At 42.3% G+C, this 24,496-nt stretch overlaps 1 protein-coding gene across 2 annotated transcripts; it reads right to left on the bottom strand.

Annotated features, from left to right (window-relative positions):
- Nucleotides 1-16,300: 16,300 nt before the first annotated feature.
- On the bottom strand, nt 16,301-23,048 carry LOC135508463 (protein delta homolog 1). 2 transcript variants are annotated; one of them, XM_064928665.1, is made up of 6 exons: nt 22,768-23,048; nt 22,270-22,349; nt 21,992-22,055; nt 21,533-21,663; nt 20,727-20,868; nt 16,301-19,849 (listed from the first exon to the last, which is right to left on the bottom strand). In XM_064928665.1, the coding sequence occupies exons 2-6, from the start codon at nt 22,337-22,339 to the stop codon at nt 19,057-19,059; spliced, it is 1,200 nt and encodes a 399-aa protein (XP_064784737.1). In that variant the 5' UTR covers nt 22,340-22,349; nt 22,768-23,048; the 3' UTR covers nt 16,301-19,056. The 2 variants fall into 2 exon arrangements, with proteins under 2 accessions (XP_064784737.1, XP_064784736.1); XM_064928664.1 differs by having other exon boundaries at nt 22,698-23,046.
- Nucleotides 23,049-24,496: the final 1,448 nt, after the last annotated feature.

Genomic DNA, 24,496 nt, shown 5'->3' with positions numbered 1-24,496 from the left:
TTTCAAAACATCACTTAAACAGGTGACATATAGATTGTGCAAAACAACTGAATTGCTTCACACTTAGAGCAAAATATACCAGTGGCTGTATATATTAAACCTTGTTTGTAAGGTTCAGAAAGCATTTATCGCTTGCTGTGTGGGTGGAAACCTCTGATTTCAGGTAACGTGTTATCAGGAACAAAACAATATGAGCACCCACAGTCTGTTGAATCACCACAGATAATAAGATCCCCCCCCCCCATGGGTATGTTTTGGTCCCGTTTATGATGATGCATGTCAATGATAGCAAGAGTAAATTCTTCAAAAAGTTGAATCATGAGATTTGTAGACGATCCCGCTTTAGTTAATGTCTTACCTGACTGGGAGTAAATAACTCCCAGCCATGAGATTGTAATTTAGTATATATTTAGAAACAGAAATTGAGCACAAATTGAATTGTAATGCAAACACCAAGGCAATGTATATAAAATTCAGAGAGATAAGATGGGGAGGAAACGCGATTGGTCCAAGAATACCTACAGACTAGCAAGAAACATGTATCCTCTGGCCAATCCCCAAATGGACTTCCCCTCCAGGAAAAACCCACTGCAAATGTCCTGCTCTTCCTACTGATGAGTAGGAAACGTAGTGCCCCATATCTCATCATCCCTGTGTTACATCAGGGCACGATCTGCTCATCTCAGGCACATCCGCTGTGTGTAGAGCAGTTGAGTGCCAAAAGCGAGGGACGGAGCGAGTGCCAAAAGCAAGGGACGGACTGTAAAATCTGCCTCAAATGTTCCAATCCATGTGCTTACTCGGATTCCAAGCCAAGAGATTAATGTAATTCTCTGGCACAACAGGAATTCTATCAGTCCCAAAGGAGTCAGTGAGGTTAAGATCCGATAAGTAGTAGTGTTTAAATCCATGCCGCTGGGCCTGTCGGGGTGAGCGGCGGGACACTGGACTCCGCTCACGTCGTTAGGAAAGTTACTATAGCGATGATCAAAGGACATTTTAGCCAGGGGAGAGACAGGGCGGTTACAACACCCCTTGTCAGCCCAGTTAACACTGGGAGTGGGCCATTCAGTCTGTTTAGGTCACCAGGCCAACAGAGGTAACCAGGGTAAAAGCCTTGTAAGTACTGTGGTTGACCTTTGACCTATAGGGGAGGTTATACATTAGGTGGACGTATCAATGGTGGCAGGTGTGCGTAATAATGAGACAACTGGCGACATCGAGCGCCAGAAAGGGTGGTGTGGGAGTAGACGTGACAGTACCCCCTCCCTGACTCACAGCTCCAGCCGCCGGACGACGCCGACCAGAGGGACGTTCCCGAGGAACCTGTAGAGCCGGCCGAGGCATGGGAGCCTGACGAGCACGCCGAGGCATGGGAACCTGACGAGCCGGCCGAGGCATGGGAGCCTGGCGAGTCGGCCGAGGCATGAGAACCTGTTGAGCCAGCTGAGGCATGGGAGCCTGACGAGCCGGCCGAGGCATGGGAGCCTGACGAGCCGGCCGAGGCATGGGAGCCTGGCGAGTCGGCCGAGGCATGAGAACCTGTTGAGCCAGCTGAGGCATGGGAGCCTGACGAGCCGGCCCGAGGCATGGGAGCCTGACGAGCCGGCCGAGGCATGGGAGCCTGGCGAGTCGGCCGAGGCATGAGAACCTGTTGAGCCAGCTGAGGCATGGGAACCTGACGAGCCGGCCGAGGCATGGGAGCCTGGCGAGTCGGCCGAGGCATGAGAACCTGTTGAGCCAGCTGAGGCATCCCCGGTTGCTTCGGCAGTGGCACTTGGACCCGACTTGTTGCCCTGTTGCTTTACCTTGGTTAGGCTTTATTCTGTAACGTGTACGCTGGGAGTCAGGAAGTACAGGGAGAGCACATGTAATAAAAAACATATTACAGAACAAGAAACAGGAAAAGCGTACAGACATGAAACAGAGTCAGTAACGCCTGAACCTAAGGGAGTGCCAGATATAGGGGAAGGTAATCAGTTAGGTGATGGAGTCCAGTTGAGTGTCATGAGGTGCAGGTGCACATAACGATGGTGGCAGGTGTGCGTAATGATGAGACCTCTGGCGACGTCGCGCGCCGAAGTGCGGGAGTGGGAGTAAACATCATCATGACATCATGACATCATGCTATTGTGCAGAGTTTCTCTTAACCTGTATCCTGTATCTTGTTATAAAGCACTCTAGGGGATGTTACAGGGAGACACATTTCAATAAATACCCATAATCAGTGTTTCAATTGGTCTGGTTTTCTCCAGGTGCTAACCGCCACCTCCAATTTTGTACTACTTGAGTATGTATGGGCACTTGTACTGTAAAATCAACTGTCATTTTTCTACATGATGGAAAAGGGAATATTGCCTGTTTTCTTTAGAAAATAAATGAGTATGAAATATTTTGTACTTTCTGTCTACTTTGTAATTAAATATCTGCTAACTTTTTTGGAAGAATCTTTCTCTATATTCTCCTATTATATCTCATGTGGGTGTGATGATTGTTTACTGTGTGGAGATTTAACTCAGATGAACCCCCGGCAGGAACACTTGGCTCTGGGGAGGCGTGGGCGGGAGGTTGCTTTCTAATTTGAGCGAACGTCTCCTCAGTATCCTCGCTGTTGTTCTGATGACTTATTTTGCATTGAAGCGGTGCGCTTATATAATTCTCAAACGGAATTGCTAAAGATATAGTGCCCGAGCATGGCCTTGTTACTCACGACACTTTAGTCTCTAATCATTTATGATCCATTACCTTATTATCTATCTGTCCAGTACTGAGAATCCAAACAGAATGTACAGTCACGTAGCAGACTATAGAATCACAAACACCTTTGTTCGTCAAATTAATTGACACGTTCCAGGAATTTGACCTGTGAAATGGTGCTGACAAAACATATACAGAAAGAATAGAGGAATTCAAAGTGAAGTGTCACAAAGGACACCATGTTGTCAGTGATGACCTCGTAGCAGTGCACTCAGGTAGGTCAAACGGTCACCTGTGATACAAGTCAGTATTCGATGTTGTGAGATGACAGGCCATTAGGGGCAACAGTGAGCACTGTTACCTTCAAGTAGGCGTTTGGTTTTACCTTGGCATTGTGGATGGGGATGGTGAATGTACAGAAAGCATCCGCCTCTGGTTCCAAAAAGCCAAAGGTTCAATGTTCAAATCCAGCAATAGAAAGTATTTTTTTGTTTTAAGCCAATCACAAACCTTAACCATTCTGAGGTAATGCCTAAATGTAACCTTAGAACGATACAGAGAAGTAACCAAAATGTAATTCTGACGTGAGACTGTGAGAGCTTTTTGGTACACTAGTCTAGACCTCAAGCCAAAGTCATGAGGATTTGGCCAATTTTCAAGTGATACATTTCAGCCAGGCTACAGCTTTACAGCAATTTCCTAAAAGTGCTCTTGAAGTGAGTCATCCTTTGAACTGGGATGAACTTAGTGTAACAGGCACCACGCTTCACTGCTCTGCTTCAGTGCTCTCATGTGGGAAATTATGCATCGTGATCCTAGCAAGAGAAAAAAGATGAGTGAGTGATTGCCACTGTCATATTTCTTTTTCGGCAACCACCATGGATTAGTGTGTTGTTATTCTTGGCAAGCGCTGACCCCTTGACTCACAAAGCCCTAATATCTTGGATTAAAGTTGGCTTCAATCATTTGTTGCCAGAGGGCATTTCCTGTGCCTGAACTCCCTTTTCAAATTTGTCCTTTTAATTATCATGTGCCCCCGTGATGTTTTTGTTGGCTTTGCCCCATGCTTCATCCTTACAAACAGCTGTGCACAAGTAGTTTCTGTTTCGCTCCTAGCTGTAGTAATACACCCATGAGAAAAAAGGAGGCCTTGAGATTTCGATCCAACCAACTGTGTAATTTTTTTTTTTGGGGGGGGGGGGTTAAAATTGATATTTTATTGGTTTTATTGGCAGGAATATACATAAAATTAAGAAGAGGACAGATAAGAGGATACAGTTTATAGAAATGTGGTGGGACCGGGATTCGATTTGACTCCATCCCACACAAGCAGGGGACTGCATATGTGCTGAGGGTGGTGACCTGCTCCACCAACCTCCGCCACAGCTGTTTAAGTTTGGATTTGTTATTTGATTTTGTAGAGTTATATAATACCTGTACTGGCTAATACATTCCTCCATAAAGATATTTAAAAGGAAAAGAAGCTGGCATGTTTCAACAGATATCTTTCCTACATGGGACCATTAAGGACGGTAAGCAACTGTGAGAACACGTCAAATAGACAAAGATGCATTCTTCTACACCCCCTTAGGCATGTTCATTATTTAGTAGTACTGTGATTGCACATTACAGTATAAGACCAAGCAATATTGTGACGGTAGTATGGCACTGTAACACAATGCAACATTGTTGTATCAATGTTGCTAACCTAGTTCCATCATAATTTCTTAGATAGTTATGTATTGAACATTTAGACAGAGTCATGATTAAATCTGTCTAAATTGTAAAGTTGTGGTATTGTTGAATATTAGTTATGACTGACCGATTAACCATCAGTAATGTTAATAAGCTGGATCATTTTAAGTGTAGCTTGGCATATTAGCATATTAGCAAACAGTGCTAACATTAGTGTGAGTTGTAGTTACGGGTGGTGGTTGAACAATGCATGACGATGATGATGACATATGATGGAAAGACGGAGACCAAACAAATGGATATAAATAGTGTTATTGTAACTACGGAATGTCCTGCAGTTAATGAATGAATATACATTAATTTGACACTATCAGGCAATGCCTTAGGCACTTTAGTGTAGCGTAATAAAATGCAATCACTATTTACTGCCCCTAGTGGCTTGATTGGTTCACTACATCCCAGTCACTGGCAAGGATGACACTCCAAGTTATGTAATAAAGAATGTTATGCTTTGATCCTGGTCCATGTTGCCACTCCAATATGTGGTGTTAACTGTTAATGTGGTCAAAGTATTGAAACCATAGACTGCTATGGTTGCACTGGTTTCTGGCAGCTGGTTTCTACAGATACTATATATATATATAATACTTTATTATGATCATGCACAAGCCTTAATAATGTCTTATAATACATACATTTTTTTGTTGTTGTTGTCATTTAGCAGACACTCTTATCTCGAGTGAATTACAGTAGTGAGTGCTTACATTTTCATACTTTTTTTGTGCTGGTTCCACATGGGAATCAAACCCACAACCCTGTTGTTGCAAGCACCATGCTCTACCAACCGGGACACACGGGACCCATAAGGTTTAAAATGCTTATAATATGTCTCTGCACATTTTACAGATTACAAATGACTGCTATTTAGTCAGGATCCGTAAATGGTTGTTGTATAGTCAGGATCCGTAAATGGTTGTTGTATAGTCAGGATCCGTAAATGGTTGTTGTATAGTCAGGATCCGTAAATGGTTGTTATTTAGTCAGGATCCGTAAATGGTTGTTGTATAGTCAGGATCCGTAAATGGTTGTTGTATAGTCAGGATCAGTAAATGGTTGTTGTATAGTCAGGATCCGTAAATGGTTGTTATTTAGTCAGGATCCGTAAATGGTTGTTATTTAGTCAGGATCCGTAAATGGTTGTTGTATAGTCAGGATCCGTAAATGGTTGTTGTATAGTCAGGATCAGTAAATGGTTGTTGTATAGTCAGGATCCGTAAATGGTTGTTGTATAGTCAGGATCCGTAAATGGTTGTTATGTAGTCAGGATCAGTAAATGGTTGTTGTATAGTCAGGATCTGTAAATGGTTGTTGTATAGTCAGGATCCGTAAATGGTTGTTGTATAGTCAGGATCCGTAAATGGTTGTTGTATAGTCAGGATCCGTAAATGGTTGTTATGTAGTCAGGATCAGTAAATGATCCAGTAAATGGTTGTTGTATAGTCAGGATCCGTAAATGGTTGTTGTAAATGGTTGTTGTATAGTCAGGATCCGTAAATGGTTGTTATTTAGTCAGGATCCGTAAATGGTTGTTATTTAGTCAGGATCAGTAAATGGTTGTTATTTAGTCAGGATCCGTAAATGGTTGTTGTATAGTCAGGATCCGTAAATGGTTGTTATATAGTCAGGATCCGTAAATGGTTGTTGTATAGTCAGGATCAGTAAATGGTTGTTGTATAGTCAGGATCAGTAAATGGTTGTTGTATAGTCAGGATCCGTAAATGGTTGTTGTATTCAGGATCCGTAGTCAGGATCCGTAAATGGTTGTTATTTAGTCAGGATCAGGATAAATGGTTGTTATTTAGGATCAGGATCAGGATCGTAAATGGTTGTTGTATAGTCAGGATCCGTCAAAAATGGTTGTTATAGTCAGGATCAGTAAATGGTTGTTATATAGTCAGGATCAGTAAATGGTTGTTGTATAGGATCAGGATCAGGATCCGTAAATGGTCAGTGGTTGTTGTATAGTCAGGATCTGTTGTATAGTCAGGATCAGTAAATGGTTGTTGTATAGTCAGGATCCGTAAATGGTTGTTGTATAGTCAGGATCCGTAAATGGTTGTTGTATAGTCAGGATCCGTAAATGGTTGTTATTTAGTCAGGATCCGTAAATGGTTGTTATTTAGTCAGGATCAGTAAATGGTTGTTATATAGTCAGGATCCGTAAATGGTTGTTGTATAGTCAGGATCCGTAAATGGTTGTTAGTCAGGATCCGTAAATGTTGTTGTATAGTCAGGATCAGTAAATGGTTGTTGTTTAGTCAGGATCAGTAAATGGTTGTTATTTAGTCAGGATCCGTAAATGGTTGTTGTATAGTCAGGATCCGTAAATGGTTGTTATATAGTCAGGATCCGTAAATGGATCCGTAAATGTTGTTGTATAGTCAGGATCCGTAAATGGTTGTTGTATAGTCAGGATAGTCAGGATCCGTAAATGGTTGTTGTATAGTCAGGATCAGTAAATGGTTGTTGTATAGTCAGGATTAAATGGTTGTTGTATAGTCAGGATCCGTAAATGGTTGTTGTATAGTCACAAATGGTTGTTGTATAGTGATCCGTAAATGGTTGTTATTTAGTCAGGATCCGTAAATGGTTGTTGTATAGTCAGGATCCGTAAATGGTTGTTATATAGTCAGGATCGTTATTAGACAATAATGAGGCTGGGGTCAAGAATGCTTTGACAAGTCTGATAACACAATGCAGTATACCTGCAGGCTTTAAGTTAAGTGTTACAAAGTTTTCTTTGAGAGTGAGCACACTTTTCTCCAATCGACTTGCTAGTTTACTTTGAACGTGTATAGGGAGATCCAAAACGTCACTAAGACAACAGTGACCATGTCAAAAACAGCAAGCAACATGTTTATCCATTCAGAATGTCCCATAATTTCCAGTTTTATTCGCATGGTAACGAGTACAAACACTTAAATTATCCAACAAAAAAAAGATATTTGGATACTTGCAATAATTGTAGCTTTACATTTTGCATGAATTTCAAGCGAAAACAAAGACCTCATTCAGCATTCTGATGTTAGTAGTCAGGAACATGTCCTTAATTCCTAGAATCTATTGCGGAAGGGTTTGCTCGAGATTAAGGCTTCCTTTTCCACGAAAAGGGCAAATGAGTGCACGCTGCATTTAAAATAATAATCTATTTTGAATCAGGGGACATTTCTCCTGAGGGCTGATCAGATCTAGCTTTGATCCCTGTGTTCAGAAAGGTATTTCCGTATTTATTAGGGTTGTGCTACGTTAAGGCTCATGCTGTCCAGAGCTAGTGATACATCAATACATTTTTTACACGTACAGTATGCATCTTTAAAAGGGAAATATGCAGTTGCAACGTCCATTTTTAGACTTTTAAATAATGATATACGATATGACATGATATGATATACAGTACCAGTCAAAAGTTTGGGCACACCTACTCATTCAAGAGTTTTTCTTTATTTTGACTATTTTCTACATTTTAGAATAATAGTGAAGACATCAAAACCATGAAAAAAATGTGAGCATTTGTGAGCATTTCTCCTTTGCCTAGATAATTAATTCACCTGACAGGTGTGGAATATCAAGAAGCTGATTAAACTGCATAATCATTACACACCTTGTGCTGGGGACAATAAAAGTATGCAGTTTTGTCACACAACACCACAGATGTCTCATGTTTTGACTGCAGGAATGGCCACCAGAGCTGTTGCCAGAGAAATTAATGTTAATTTCTATACCATAAGCTGCCACCAACATCATTTTAGAGAATTTAGCAGTACATCCAACCGGCCTCACAACTGCAGACCCTGGATAACCATGCCAGCCCAGGACCTCCACATCAAGCTTCTTCATCCCAGTGGGATTGTCTGAGACAGCTGATGAAACTGAGGAGTTTTTTATTTATTTACTGCTAGGCAAGTCAGTTAAGAACAAATTCTTATTTTCAATGACGGCCTAGTGGGTTAACTGCCTGTTCAGGGGCAGAACGACAGATTTGTACCTCGTCAGCTCAGGGGTTTGAACTTGCAACCTTCCGGTTACTAGTCCAACGCTCTAACCACTAGGCTACCCTGCCGGCCGTGTTTCCGTCTATAATAAAGCCCTTTTGTGGGGAAACCCTCAGACGGATTACCAGGAAGCATGTGTGGACCAACTGGCAAGTGTCTTCACTGACATTTTCAACCTCTCCTTGACCGAGTCTGTAATACCTACATGTTTCAGGCTGACCACCATAGTCCCTGTGCTCAAGGAAGCGAAGGTAACCTGCCTAAATGATTACCACCCCGTATCACTCACCTTCTGTAACCATGAAGTGCTTTGAAAGGCTGGTCATGGCTCACATCAACAGCATCATCCCAGATACGCTAGACCCACTCTAATTCGCATACTACCCGAACAGCTCCACAGATGACGCAATCTCAATTACACTCCACAGTGCACTTAAGACACTAACAGCTTACAGACGGTAGGCAGTTCAAGAAAGAGTTAAGAAAATATTTACTAATAAACTAAAGTAAAAAATAATGTAAAAAGTAACACAATAAGATAACAATAACAAGACTATATACAGGGGGTACTGTGTACATGTAGGTAGGGGTAAAGTGACTATGCATAGATAATAAACAACGAGTAGCGGCAGTGTAAAAACAAATGGGGGGGGGGGGTTGTCAATGTAATAGTCCCGTGGCCATTTGATTAATTGTTCAGCAGGGGGAGAAGCTGTTAAGGAGCCTTTTGGACCTAGACTTGGCACTCCGGTACATCTTGCCGTGCAGTAGCAGAAAAAACATTTTATAACTTGGGTGACCGGAGTCTCTCTAGCAGAGAGAAAAGTCTATGACTTGGGTAACTGGAGTCATTGACAATTTTGCGGGATTTCCTCTGACACCGCCACTCAGCAAAAAAAGTAACTTCCTCTCACTGTCAACTGCGTTTATTTACAGCAAACTTTACACGGGTAAATATTTGTATGAACATAACAAGATTCAACAACTGAGACATAAACGGAAACAAGTTCCACAGACATGTGACTAACAGAAATATAATAATGTGTCCCTGAACAAAGCTGAGGAGTCAAAATCAAAAGTAACAGTCAGTATCTGGTGTGGCCACCAGCTGAATTAAGTACTGCAGTGCATCTCCTCCTCATGGATTGCATCAGGTTTGCCAGTTCTAAATACAAGTTAAACACTTATTACAGCATAGTTACAGCTTGTTTTAGTTGTTACTGTACAGTTTCTAGAAGTACCCAAGATTATTATCTCATTTTGTTTAAGCCTGCGGTATAGAGTGCCCTGAATCTGTCAAAAACATTTAATATACTGAAGCTTCAAGCTGCAGCTCTAATGCATTGATAGAGTTACTTTGTCTTTATAATACAACTTCCATACAGTAGGGCATATCAGGTATTTTCAGTGGCATACTTGTGTGCCTAAAGGCACGTTGAGGATTAAGTAAGTACGTTTTCAAGATGATATCCCATTTCATGTGAGTCTGCAGTTTAGAGTAAAGCTGATTTAACAGTCATTCTTAGTTGGTTAGAAACAAGTTGGATGTGCCAAAAACAATATCTAGTGAAGTTGGAAGCTGCATCTATAATGTACAGCTATCGTTCTCTTTTTAAAGCAACTCCCCTACCCACCTGTACAGATTCCTAAGCAATACAGTGCCTTGCTAAAATCCTCAGACCCTTGGGATTTCTTCACGTTTTATTTTGTTACAAAGTTTATTTAATTAACTTTATTTATTTATTTAATTAACAGTTTGTCAACAATCTATGCAAAATACTCTTTAATGTCAAAATGTAAGATCAATTATAGATATTATTTTAAGATGAATACAAATTGAATAACTATTATATAGTTGTTGCATAGGTATTTTTGCTGTACTTAGCTCCATCCTGTTTCTTTTTATCCTGGAAAACTCCCCAGTATTTTCAGATGTCAAGCATACCCATACCATGATGCAGCCAGCACCATGCTTGAAAGTAAGGAGGCAGTTACTCAGTGATGTGTCGTGTTGGATTTGCCCCAAACATAAAGCTTTGCACTTAGGCTAAAAAGTGTATTTCTTTGCTGTGCTTTTTGTGTTTGTTGCAGTATTACTTATTCTATATATTTGTACTCTTCTTTTCAATATTCATTATTGTGGACTTACTACAATGTTGTTGATCCATCCTCAGTGTTCTCCCATCACAGTCATTAAACTCTGTATCTGCTTTACAATCACTAATGGCCTCATGGTAACATCCCTGAGCAGATTAATTCCTGTCCTGCAGCTCAGTTCAAAAGGACGACTGCATCTTTGTTGTGTCTGGGTGGTTTAATACATCATCCACTAAATAGTTATTAACTTGACAATGCTTAAAGATATATTCAATGTCTGATTTGTTATTGTTACCCATCTACCAATCACTGCCTTTATTTTTGAGGCTTTCAAACAGCTTCCTGGTCTTAGTAGTTGAATCTGTGCTTAAAATTCAATACTTGCCTGAGGGAGGACCTCATATATGTTGTATGTATGGGGGACAGAGGAAGGGTTAGTCAATAAAAAAATCATGTCAACCTCCATTATTTCACACAGAATGAGTCCATATCACTTATGTGATTTGTTAAGCCACATTTTGACTAATTTATGCTTGCCTAAACAAAGAGGTTGAATACTTCTGCAACAAGTATACTTTAGTTATACATGTTTTATTTATCTAAAAAAATATCTAAAAACTTTGACTTTGACATTAAAGTATTTTGTGTAGATTGTTGACAAAACCCCCCAGATTAAATAAATCAATTTGAATCTCACTTTCTAACACAATAAAATGTGAAGAAATCCAAGGGGTCTGAATACTTTTGTATGGCACTGTATCTGCTATAATGCATAAATTGTTCTCAGTGTAAAATATAACTGTTCGCAATATCTGTACCCAGAGGTATTAAAAAGGCCTGGCTGTTGTTCTCTCCCGAGACGGAGAGGTGAAGTGTCAGGTCCTTTTCGAGCTCACTGACATATTGATAGCTGACATCTGGAACACATCTCTATTTATGTGCACTGTGGACAAGGGGTACCTGTTAAAATGATGTATAGAATTTAGCTACCCCTATATACCCCTGAAAAGGAAAACATGAGGGGAATGCTTTGAGTCGTGCACGTCGGGCTGGGGGAATAGCTCGGGTCAGAAGTCACGGGGTGGTTCTGGGCCTGTTTTATGACTGTACGGGAACACAGCTCCATGATAGATGAGCTGAGACGTCACTTGGCTTTTCCCGCGGCCCTTTGAAGGTAACAAGGCCCCTCTCTCCACGGCCATAATTCCAAAATGAAGGACCCTCTGGTGGGATAGGGGGCCTCTGGCTAAGTTAAAGGACAGGAGAGCACAGAACGGCCACGGTCACATTGGCTTCTTTCATTCCTCCGATATTGTTGTTGAATAACACCGATGGCTATGGAGTTCAGTACAGGACATCCCTCAGACATTTACACTACTTTGTACGACTAGGCCTACGACCTGATGTGTATGGAAGTGTAGCAGTGTACCGGCGCGGCACTGACTGTGAGGGTATGCATTCTCACACAAACTAGCTACAGTAGCTTCATTCTATACAGTAACTTTATGGCAGGCCTTAAAATGTTTCATCAAGTCTGTCAATATTACATCAGAAATCCTACCACACAGCAATGTGTGCACTGTGTAGAGGAGTCGTTAGTGTCGTGGATTTTTTTATGATATAGTCATCCTTTTTTTCTTTTTCTTCACACATATGGTGTGGGCTCCCGTCATTGTAAATAGGAATTTGTAGTTAAATAAAAGTAAAACATATATATAATTGTCATGAATCTCAGTGCAGCATATTGGTCATCTGTGGTCATCACCATCATATTATCTATAGATGGATAGATGTGAGTGAGGTTGTTGCTACTGTAAGAGTATCAATGTCCACAATATATTTGCACTTTCCTTCCTCTCTACCCATTTGACATTTTAGTCATTTAGTAGACGCTGTTATCCAGAGCGAATTACAGGAGCAATAGGGTTAAGTGCCGTGCTCAAGGGCACATCGACAGACGGCTTGGGGACTCGAACCAGTGACCTCTCAAATCAAACTTTATTTGTCACATGCGCCGAATACAACAACTGTAGACCTTACAGTGAAACGCTTACAAGCCCTTAACCAACAGTGCAGCTCACGAAAGAGTGTTTACCAAATAAACAAAAGTAAAAATGATAAAAAGTAACAATAAAATAACAATAACTAGGCTATAAACAGGTGGTACTGGTACTGAGACAATGTGCGGGGCTCCAGGTTAGTCGAGGTCATTTGTACATGTAGGTAGGGGTGAAGTGGCTATGCATAGATAATAAACAGTGAGTAGCAGCAGTGTAAAAAACAAATGGAGGGGGGGGGGGTGGCCATATTAGGGCAATAGTCCGGTGGCCATTTGATGAATTGTTCAGCAGTCTTATGGCTTGGAGGTAGAAGCTGTTAAGGAGCCTTTTGGTCCTAGCCTTGGCACTCCGGTACCGCTTGCCATGCAGTAGCAGAGAAAACATTCTCTGACTCAGTTACTGGCCCAAATCTCTTAACCGCTAGGCTACCTGCCCAACTTGGCTTGTCTCTCAAGGCTGGCTGAATATCTCTTATCCATCCCCATAGTCCTATAAAACCTGTAGCCTGCTGTGATCTTTTCTTTTGGACTGCTGATGACACCTACTGGACATACTCCACACCACAGTTTAAACCGGGCATCTCCAGCCCTGTTCCTTGTTATCTTAGGTCTCTCTTTATGTAGTGTTGTCTCTCTTGTCGTGATGTGTGTTTTGTCCTAAATGTTAGATATTATTATGTTTGTTTTATCCCAGCCCCCGTCCCCAAATGGCCTCTCCAGCCCTGTTCCTGGAGAGACACCCTCCTGTAGCTGGCCTCTCCAGCCCTGTTCCTGGAGAGACACCCTCCTGTAGCTGGCCTCTCCAGCCCTGTTCCTGGAGAGACACCCTCCTGTAAGCTGGCCTCTCCAGCCCTGTTCCTGGAGAGACACCCTCCTGTAGCTGGCCTCTCCAGCCCTGTTCCTGGAGAGACACCCTCCTGTAGCTGGCCTCTCCAGCCCTGTTCCTGGAGAGACACCCTCCTGTAGCTGGCCTCTCCAGCCCTGTTCCTGGAGAGACACCCTCCTGTAGCTGGCCTCTCCAGCCCTGTTCCTGGAGAGACACCCTCCTGTAGCTGGCCTCTCCAGCCCTGTTCCTGGAGAGACACCCTCCTGTAGCTGGCCTCTCCAGCCCTGTTCCTGGAGAGACACCCTCCTGTAGCTGGCCTCTCCAGCCCTGTTCCTGGAGAGACACCCTCCTGTAGCTGGCCTCTCCAGCCCTGTTCCTGGAGAGACACCCTCCTGTAGCTGGCCTCTCCAGCCCTGTTCCTGGAGAGACACCCTCCTGTAGCTGGCCTCTCCAGCCCTGTTCCTGGAGAGACACCCTCCTGTAGCTGGCCTCTCCAGCCCTGTTCCTGGAGAGACACCCTCCTGTAGCTGGCCTCTCCAGCCCTGTTCCTGGAGAGACATCCTCCTGTAGCTGGCCTCTCCAGCCCTGTTCCTGGAGAGACACCCTCCTGTAGCTGGCCTCTCCAGCCCTGTTCCTGGAGAGACACCCTCCTGTAGCTGGCCTCTCCAGCCCTGTTCCTGGAGAGACACCCTCCTGTAGCTGGCCTCTCCAGCCCTGTTCCTGGAGAGACACCCTCCTGTAGCTGGCCTCTCCAGCCCTGTTCCTGGAGAGACACCCTCCTGTAGCTGGCCTCTCCAGCCCTGTTCCTGGAGAGACATCCTCCTGTAGTCAGTGGTGGAAGAAATCCCCAATGGTCATACATGAGTAAAAGTAAAGATACCTTAATAGAAACAAGTGAAAGTCGTCCCCCCCCCCAGTAAAATACTACTTGAGTAAGTAAAAAAGTATTTTAAATTTAATTGCTGAAATATATGTAAGTATCAAAAGTAAAAGCATAAATCCTTTAAAATTCCTTATATTAGGGCAAACCAGACTGCACCATTTACATGTTTTTAAAGTGTAGGTGTTTACTCCAAACCTGTACCCGGAGAGAAATCCTCCTGTAGGTGTTCACTCCAACCCTGTTCCTAGAGAGACCCTCCTGTAGATGTTCACTCCAACCCTGTTCCTAGAGAGAGACACTCCAGTAGGTGTTCACTCCAACCCTGTTCCTAGAGAGAGACCCTCCTGTAGGTGTTCACTCCAACCCTGTTCCTAGAGAGAGACCCTCCAGTAGGTGTTCACTCCAACCCTGTTCCTAGAGAGAGAGACCCTCCAGTAGGTGTTCACTCCAACCCTGTTCCTAGAGAGAGACCCTCCAGTAGGTGTTCACTCCAACCCTGTTCCTAGAGAGAGACCCTCCTGTAGGTGTTCACTCCAACCCTGTTCCTAGAGAGAGACCCTCCAGTAGGTGTTCACTCCAACCCGGTTCCTAGAGAGAGACCCTCCTGTAGGTGTTCACTCCAACCCTGTTCCTAGATAAGAGCGTCTGCTAAATGACTTAAATGTAAATGTAGAGAGAGACCCTCCAGTAGGTGTTCACTCCAACCCTGTTCCTAGAGAGAGACATTCCAGTAGGTGTTCACTGGAGTGTAAACCTGCAAAAGGGTATCTCTCCAGGAACAGGGTTGGAGTGAACACCTACAGAAGGGTCTCTCTCCAGGAACAGGGTTGGAGTGAACACCTACAGAAGGGTCTCTCTCCAGGAACAGGGTTGGAGTGAACACCTACTGGAATGTCTCTCTCTAGGAACAGGGTTGGAGTGAACACCTACTGGAATGTCTCTCTCTAGGAACAGGGTTGGAGTGAACACCTACTGGAGGGTCTCTCTCTACATTTACATTTAAGTCATTTAGCAGACGCTCTTATCTAGGAACAGGGTTGGAGTGAACACCTACAGAAGGGTCTCTCTCCAGGAACAGGGTTGGAGTGCCCTGGTTTAAATGGAGGCTGCATGTACGGTCCTGAATTGCACCATTTTCCTGTCTTGCTAAGCATTCAAAATGTAACAAGTACTTTTGGGAGTCAGGGAAAAAATATGCGGAGTAAATCATTATTATTATTAGTATCTTACATTATTTTCTTTAGGAATGTAGTGAAGTAAAAGTAAAAAGTTGTCAAAAAATATAAATAGTAAAGTAAAGCACTGATACCCCCCCAAAAAAGTGTTTTTACTTAAGTACTTTACACTACTGCAAATAACCAAATAACAGATTAGTCAGATGCTTATTGAATGTATTTTAATATATTCTATTATGTAGATAATACTGTATGTTAGATGTGGCTGAAAAATATATAATAAGCTAAGGTATTCATTTGTAAGGTATACATGAATATGTCAATAGTTACGTTTGTAAATAACTTTACAGGTTTTGTAGACTAATTTATAAAAGTCCAGTAGTGTTTATTTCATTGGTTGATACAGGGTGATATATTCTCCACAAGGTGGTGGCAAACACCATTCTGTAAAATCTTCTCCGGGATACGGATACTCAGAACCCACACAATGATCTGGGCCTGTATTCACAAAGTGTCTCAGAGTTGGAGTGTTGATCTAGAATCAGTTCAGCTTTTTATATCATAATGAATAATATTATATAGAACAGATCCTAGTTCAACACTTCTTCTCTGAGAGGCTTTTGTGGATACAGGCCCAGAATACATACGAACTGACCAGGATAGGACGTTTATTTAACTTTATTTTTTAAATACAGGTTTGTCTTCTTGAGAAAAAAACAACATATATTTAGACCTGTAAGTTGAAATATAAATTTGGGATGGCTGTCAGGCTGTAGATACAGTATTTGATAAATGTATCTTATTTGAAAAAGGAAGACTGGTTTATATTTTTATTAGCAAAGATCAAGAAAAACACAAAAAGCAATATTCTACCAAATCACAGTAAAAGCACATAGCACTGTAACATGTACTGAGGATGGATAAGGGGCCCTTTCCCATAGCACTGTAACATGTACTGAGGATGGATAAGGGGCCCTTTCCCATAGCACTGTAACATGTACTGAGGATGGATAAGGGGCCCTTTCCCATAGCAATGTAACATGTACTGAGGATGGATAAGGGGCCCTTTCCCATAGCACTGTAACATGTACTGAGGATGGATAAGGGGCCCTTTCACATAGCAATGTAACATGTACTGAGGATGGATAAGGGGCCCTTTCCCATAGCAATGTAACATGTACTGAAGATGGATAAGGGGCCCTTTCCCATAGCAATGTAACATGTACTGAGGATGGATAAGGGTCCCTTTCACATAGCAATGTAACATGTACTGAGGATGGATAAGGGGCCCTTTCCCATAGCAATGCAACATGTACTGAAGAAGGATAAGGGGCCCTTTCCCATAGCACATAGCAATGTAACATGTACTGAGGATGGATAAGGGGCCCTTTCCCATAGCAATGTAACATGTACTGAGGATGGATAAGGGGCCCTTTCCCATAGCACATAGCAATGTAACATGTACTGAGGATGGATAAGGGGCCCTTTCCCATAGCACATAGCACTGTAACATGTACTGAGGATGGATAAGGGGCCCTTTCCCATAGCAATGTAACATGTACTGAGGATGGATAAGGGGCCCTTTCCCATAGCACATAGCAATGTAACATGTACTGAGGATGGATAAGGGGCCCTTTCCCATAGCAATGCAACATGTACTGAAGATGGATAAGGGGGCCTTTCCCATAGCACATAGCAATGTAACATGTACTGAGGATGGATAAGGGGCCCTTTCCCATAGCAATGCAACATGTACTGAAGATGGATAAGGGGCCCTTTCCCATAGCACTGTAACATGTACTGAGGATGGATAAGGGGCCCTTTCCCATAGCACATAGCAATGTAACATGTACTGAGGATGGATAAGGGGCCCTTTCCCATAGCACATAGCAATGTAACATGTACTGAGGATGGATAAGGGGCCCTTTCACATAGCACATAGCACTGTAACATGTACTGAGGATGGATAAGGGGCCCTTTCACATAGCAATGTAACATGTACTGAGTGAGGATGGATAAGAGGCCCTTTCACATCTGGCAAAAACACCGAATTACCATTCTATGAAAGACCTATCAATGTTTTTATTAATGTTTTGTCAACATTTTTACCTATTTTTCAAACACAAATCAATGACAGCATTTCAAGGTGAAATCAAGTTTAATTACACATAGTTAAAACTAAAAATGGATGTTGATTTAATGTTGAAGTCAGGTCTTTGCCCGGTGGGTTAAAACTAAATATGGATGTTGATTTAATGTTGAAGTCAGGTCTTTGCCTGGTGGGTTAAAACTAACCCGAATGTTACCAATACGAGTACAAAATCCAAACTGCTCGCTAGTGTTTTCTACAATGTTTATGGTTTGAAATGACATGTGGCAGAATACTGTAGAGAGTGAAAATTGGGTACCCAACTTCCTACTGGGGCCCCAACCACACAAACACAACATCCTATTTTTGTTGTTGACATATCCAGTGATTAATGGCTCCAACCCACATTTTCTTGGCCTGGAAAAGAAAATTAAAGCCACCCACATTTTAATCCTATTTTGCCCTCAAACAAACTGCAGGGGTCGATGATTGTGTTTTGGTATGAAATCTTACCAGAAATTGGATGGAGTTTTGTTCAAAGCAGGAGTTTGCAGTCACATTAATATTTGTAAATACACTTGCTGAATCATAGAGTTTAATTAATTGGTGCTTTAAAATAATACTAATTAGACATAAAATGGGATGAATAAGTACTATAACATCTACTACTGGTGGTGTGTAACAATTGTGTTATGCTCATTACAGATGGACAATACTTGCTGATATTTCCAGACAGCTTTTTTTGATTAATTAATTTTTAGATTCAATCAAAAACTAAAAAGCAGTATAAATGCAAAGTTGTGGTTCACTTGAATACTGTAAAAGCAGATGTATCCTATCCACTAACAACAATATGTAGAAGACAAATACGAACAGCAATCTGAATACTAATAGAATCTAACCATCAAAATCACTGACTGGTTCTAGTTCAAAATATCAGCATATCTACAATAGAATTTTCTAATAAAATGATAAACTTGAGGCTTTATGATAATCACTGTAATTGACTTAAAGTCTGACATTTGTACACGATTTGATGCATAATTAACTACAGTATAAAAGTGGAAAGTAAAACATTGAATTAGTTCAGATCAAAAGCTTCGAAGAATCAAAATTAGCTGTTTTGGTTATTTTGCTTTAAAAAATATTATTTTGCTTTATAAGCACTTTTATGTTATAAGTTAACATCTGAAAGAGATAAAACGACAGCTTGTGGATGTCCTGAAAATTAGGCAGGCATACATTATTGTCCTTCTTCTCCAGGCATAGTGCCTGTACATCTTAGCATCAATCCTCTTACTCGAGGAAAGTTCCACATACAGTGGATCACATTAGAACAGAATAAGTGCATTTTTCAGAGAGGGAGCCTCAGTTTTCTCTTTAAAATCTATCTAAATCCATGACCTTCTCCATTTGTTTTGTAGGTGTCCTTGCACACTCAAACACACTCCTTATGCAGACGGGCAGTCAAAATACCCACATGTCAGATTGACGTATAATGTTTCCCAAAGCTGGTGAGCTTGATCTTCTCAGGGAGGATGATGTTGACAGAGTGGTCCCCCTCATCCTCGCTGTTATTGGCTCTCAACAGATGCTCTCTCTGCTGGCGCACCAGATGGCTATACTTGGCGTTGGCCATCCACGTCTCGCAGCGGTTGAAGAAGATAATACCTGTGGTTCCCAGGATCACCAGGCAGGTGAGCAGGCCCAGCATCCCGAAACAGATGAGCTGACTGCGGGTGACCAGGCTGGCGGCGGAGGCCGAGTGAACCGTCTCCTTCAGGCTGATCTTGAGAAGGTCCCTCTCGGGGGGCCTTAGTAGTTTATGGAAGGCGTGGGCAGGCAGGCTGTAGTGTGATGGGGAGAGTTTGGCCAGCCTGAGTTTGGCTTTGGGCCTGTGTGGCTGCTGGGTCGGTGTACATTCATGCCCAGTGAAAGTGCACCCTGGGAGGCACAGACAATGGTACATCCCAGCCCTGTTCTTTTGGCTCCCCACCATGCAGGTGCCCCCGTTCCCACAGGGGGAACTAGCACAGGGGGAGAGGGGGTCCACATGGGTGTTGTTACAGGTGGGGCCGTTGAAGCCCGCGGGGCAGGCGCAGGTGAACGCAGGACCGTAGTCGGTGCAGTTGCCCCCATTGAGGCAGGGGTTGGGATCACAGCTGTCCGTGTCAATCTCACAGAAGTCTCCAGCGAATCCGAGGGGACAAGCGCAGGAAGGGTAGGCTGCCAAGCCACCGGCATCGGAGCAGGTGCCACCATTTTGGCAGGGAGAGCTGAAGGGCAAACCAGTTCACTTTGATGTCTCTCTAAAGTCCACAGTATAAAACTGTACCAGGGATTATGGCAACATACAAGAGCTCAAGAGGGTTTAAATATATATTTTTTTTAATCGGTCACATCTCAGAGGTTGTGTAAGACCATTCAAATGATATGTTTTGTTGTTAGCCAGTACTGTGTTCACAGCCACATACTCACAGCCACATACTCACAGCCACATACTCACAGCCACATACTCACAGCCACATACTCACAGCTGTGCAAACAGGACACCTTTTTAATCCTTATGCTGCACTACATTCACTCTAGACATTCACTCTAGACATTCACTCTACACATTCACTCTAGACATTCACTCTAGACATTCACACTAGACATTCACTCTAGACATTCACTCTAGACATTCACTCTAGACATTCACTCTAGACATTCACTCTAGACATTCATTCTAGACATTCACTCTAATGTGGGCTCAGTGTTTAGGAATCATTCTCAGAGTCCCACAAAAAGAAAGGTAATATACATCTCCACGCAAAAGTCATTTCAGTTAGAGGATTTAAATAGAACTGAAATGATTGCTTGTCAACTAAAGAGAAAGGACACACAGACAGAGCTGTATTGAATTTTGTGTCGGGGTCCTCTCAGTCAATAACAGGCCAGCGTAACAAAGAGCAATCATAATGAGATTCAGTAAGACTATGGCGGTCAAGGAAGGCTGTATTACCTATCAGTCTCCAGAGACAAACCTGTGTCCATTTGAAAGGCAGAAGGGTTGATCCCCCAATGGATTCAATGGCACCTAATCTGGTATTGAAAAAGCTTTAGAGACTAAGGTTTTAATTAAGATAATGCAAACCATGCAGAATTTCATACCCGTTTGTTAGACATGATCCCCTTTTCAGGTGGCAGCTCTCTCCTGTGTAACCAGGCAGACAAATGCAGAGGTATCCTCCCTGGCCAGTCTGGATGCATGTGGAGTTATCAGTGCATGGTTTAGATGAGCACTTGTTGGTGTCTGGAAAAAGTTGATAGAATGTTGTTGGGAGAGGTCATCACACACACACGCGCGCGCACACACACACACACACACACACACACACACACACACACACACACACACACACACACACACACACACACACACACTTTGTTATGATTTTATCGCCACAATGTAAATTGAAAACAAACAAACCAGTGACAAGTAGACTATATTTGACACCTCCCCACCCATGGTGTCTTTAAGACAGTGGAGCACATAGAGCCATCAGAGACAGGAACTACCATTTTCTTTCAACCCTCAAACATATGCTTTCTCTTTCAGCTCGAGGTAAAGTCATAAATATGTACATAAATATACAGTATATTGAAGATTAAACGAAGTATGTGCTATCGGTGAATCATTCAGCTGTATCTTATGGGATCCTACCTTATTCACATGGTCAGGCCTGACATGTGAGAGAAAAGTGGATTGGACTCACCTTGGTCACACTGGCTCCCCATCCAGCCCTCTTCACAGATATGATACCCACCTTCACAGATACCCACCTTGGTCACACTGGCTCCCCATCCAGCCCTCTTCACAGATATGATACCCACCTTCACAGATACCCACCTTGGTCACACTGGCTCCCCATCCAGCCCTCTTCACAGATATGATAACCACCTTCACAGATACCCACCTTGGTCACACTGGCTCCCCATCCAGCCCTCTTCACAGATGCACTGCCATGCTTTCTCACAGCTGCCATGAAGACAGCCAGGGAAGGGCATGCACTGCTTGCATGTTACACCCTGCCAGCCTGGTTTGCATCTGAAAACATGATTCAGATGAAGGGGACCATTGTTATGCTTCACACATGTTTTTACTCACCCAGATGAACTATTATTGGATGTTTCCACAGGGTGTATTATTGTATAATTGATTGGGAAAAAGTAGATTTTTTAAAATATATTTGTAAACAATACATCTAAACTTGGAATTAGCAGGATGAAAAACATAATTTCTTGTTTAGTCTGTGACGACTTGGCCATGTGGAAAATGGGTGAAATAAGATGAAAATGGACTGCTTATGTTGACGAAACATGGTTTCTACAAATATTTAACATACTTCCGATGATCTATTATATAATTGAATTACCTGCATTCCTCAGGCTTTTCACAGTAGCCGTTTTCAGGATTGCACCCTGCGCTGCATTCAATAGCTTGGATATGTGAAAGAGAAAACACGAGATTAGCTATGAAATGCCTTTTCAAAGAACCTCAAAGATAAAACAGAACATTCATTTAAAAGGAAAACATTCGCTGCTAGTAAGTGATTTATTATTAAGTTATTAAATCTCAATGACAGCCTTTATGTAACGAGGGTACTATTGCTATAATGGAAAGTATAATGGTGATAATGATGTGGTAAATTACCTTTAGTGATGGCAACACTCAAGACCAGAAATAACCCAAATGTTGTCAGACACATCCTGATTTTCAGCATGCTTCTTCTCCTGTAAAATAAGCTTTTGTCAAATCGCAGCTCAGTTTCTAATTTCTCTGTCAAAAATAACTACAGGGTTTCGTAGGATAACCCAATGCGCTCAGCACGACCAGTCCCTCGCCTCCAAAGAACAGGTTGACATTGTTGAAAAGTTGATTATACATGCATGCAGCATCGGACCTGAATTAAAATTCGTCAAGAATAGCCTACACACCACGCGCTAAATAGCATAGGATACCCAATTACGCACGAGCACAAACGAAAATGCGACAAGAAGAACTATACCATAAAACCTTACGATATTAACCTAAATCTTCACTGATAAATCAATAACTTTGCTTAAAATTATACATTCTACCTATATCACTTAGTTGTTCAGCTAGCTAGTCAGTCATATTGGATGCGTCCAAGCATGGCACTATATTTACTGGAATAAAGACGGCGGTGTAGCTATTCAGACGTGAGGTTTTTGTGTGATAGAGTAGACAGCATTGTGGTCCACGCTTGACTCCTCCCGTCTGATTTAGGAAAGAAGCTGTCCAGTCCTCTGACCTACTGAAAACGTGAGGGGAAAGGCACACGTAGCCTAACGTTATCTGTTCAATAACTTGCAACGCAATCTATACAAACTTCTCAAAAGTATCGGCAGGGTTCGTTGCCATACTCATTAATTCTCATTTGTTTTGTAAGACGTCATTGTTTATGATACAGTAACCATTTAAACACTTATTGTCAATAACAATTGTCTGGTCAATTCTACAAAAATGCCAACTGAATTATATTCTACCGCACTATTTCCAATTCTTTCCTCAGGCAAAAGGTGTAATTTTCTTGTGCCACACATAGAAGGGCTTAAACTCAAAGCTCTAATTTACGGGTTCTTCGTGTTCCCAGACTTTATTGGAGCTGCAGTAGACCAGGGGAGGATCTATTACAATATAAATATAATTTATAAAAATCGCGTCTCCATTTAAGTCAATGATGGTATAATGAGAAGTAATTCAGGAAGAAAAAGCAGGAAGTGTACCCTTAAATCTGTGCAGTGATTTGTTGAGTCAAATACAAAACAATGCATTCCATTGCATGACCCACATCAGTTATCATGACCCACATTCAACATTACCATGGCAATCCACCATCAGTTGATAGAACATTCCAAAATAACATGGAGATGATTGCATCACAATACCAGGCAGCCAAATCGCGATTGTATAATGAGTTTACCAGTCAAATTGCCAGCTTCCAAGCCCGTTCCATTCATTATATGTATATGGCAATAGGTCGTTTTCATTAAAACGTCACAATACCTTCAATTTGGCTGATGGAAGGGGCAAGGAGACCGAGCCCCAGTACCGATAAAACCATTGACAACTAAACTCATCAAAAAAAGAAACGTCCTCTCACTGTCAACTGAATTTATTTACAGCAAATTTAACGTGTAAATATTTGTATGAACATAACAAGATTCAACAACTGAGACATAAACTGAACAAGTTCCACAGACATGTGACTAACAGAAATTGAATAATGTGTGCCTGAACAAATGGGGGGTCAAAATCAAAAGTAACAGTCAGTATCTGGTGTGGCCACCAGCTGAATTAAGTACTGCCGTGCATCTCCTCCTCATGGACTGAACCAGATTTGCCAGTTCTTGCTGTGAGATGTTACCCCACTCTTCCACCAAGGCACCTGCAAGATCCTGGACATTTCTGGGGGGAATAATGTGTGCCTGAACAAAGAGGGGGTCAAAATCAAAAGTAACAGTTAGTATCTGGTGTGGCCACCCTCACCCTCCGATCCAACAGGGCCCAGACGTGCTCAATGAGATTGAGATCCAGGCTCTTCGCTGGCCATGGCAGAACACAAGACATTCCTGTCTTGCAGGAAATCACGCACAGAACGAGCAGTGGCTGGTGGCATTGTCATGCTGGAGGGTCATGTCAGGATGAGCCTGCAGGGAGGGTACCACATGAGGGAGGAGGATGTCTTCCCTGCAACGCACAGTATTGAGATTGCCTGCAATGACAACAAGCTCAGTCCTGATGCTGTGACAAACCGCTCCAGACCATGAAGTACCCTCCACCTCCAAATCAATTCCGCTCCAGAATACAGGCCTCGGTGTAATGCTCATTCCTTCGACGACAAAGCAAATCCGAC

The sequence above is a fragment of the Oncorhynchus masou genome, chromosome 21 (genome assembly GCF_036934945.1).
Source record: "Oncorhynchus masou masou isolate Uvic2021 chromosome 21, UVic_Omas_1.1, whole genome shotgun sequence".
Taxonomy (NCBI): Eukaryota; Metazoa; Chordata; class Actinopteri; order Salmoniformes; family Salmonidae; genus Oncorhynchus; species Oncorhynchus masou.
Note: the sequence above shows the minus strand (reverse complement) of the source record. Positions and strands in the feature narration are given on the sequence as shown.

Coding starts and splice junctions, on each gene's coding strand:
- LOC135508463 (XM_064928665.1), bottom strand. CDS start 22,339: ATGCTGAAAATCAGGATGTGTCTGACAACATTTGGGTTATTTCTGGTC. Junction 22,056..22,269: donor GAGTGTTGCCATCACTAAAG/GTAATTTACCAC, acceptor CACATATCCAAG/CTATTGAATGCAGCGCAGGG. Junction 19,850..20,726: donor GGATCATGTCTAACAAACGG/GTATGAAATTCT, acceptor TTTGCCCTTCAG/CTCTCCCTGCCAAAATGGTG.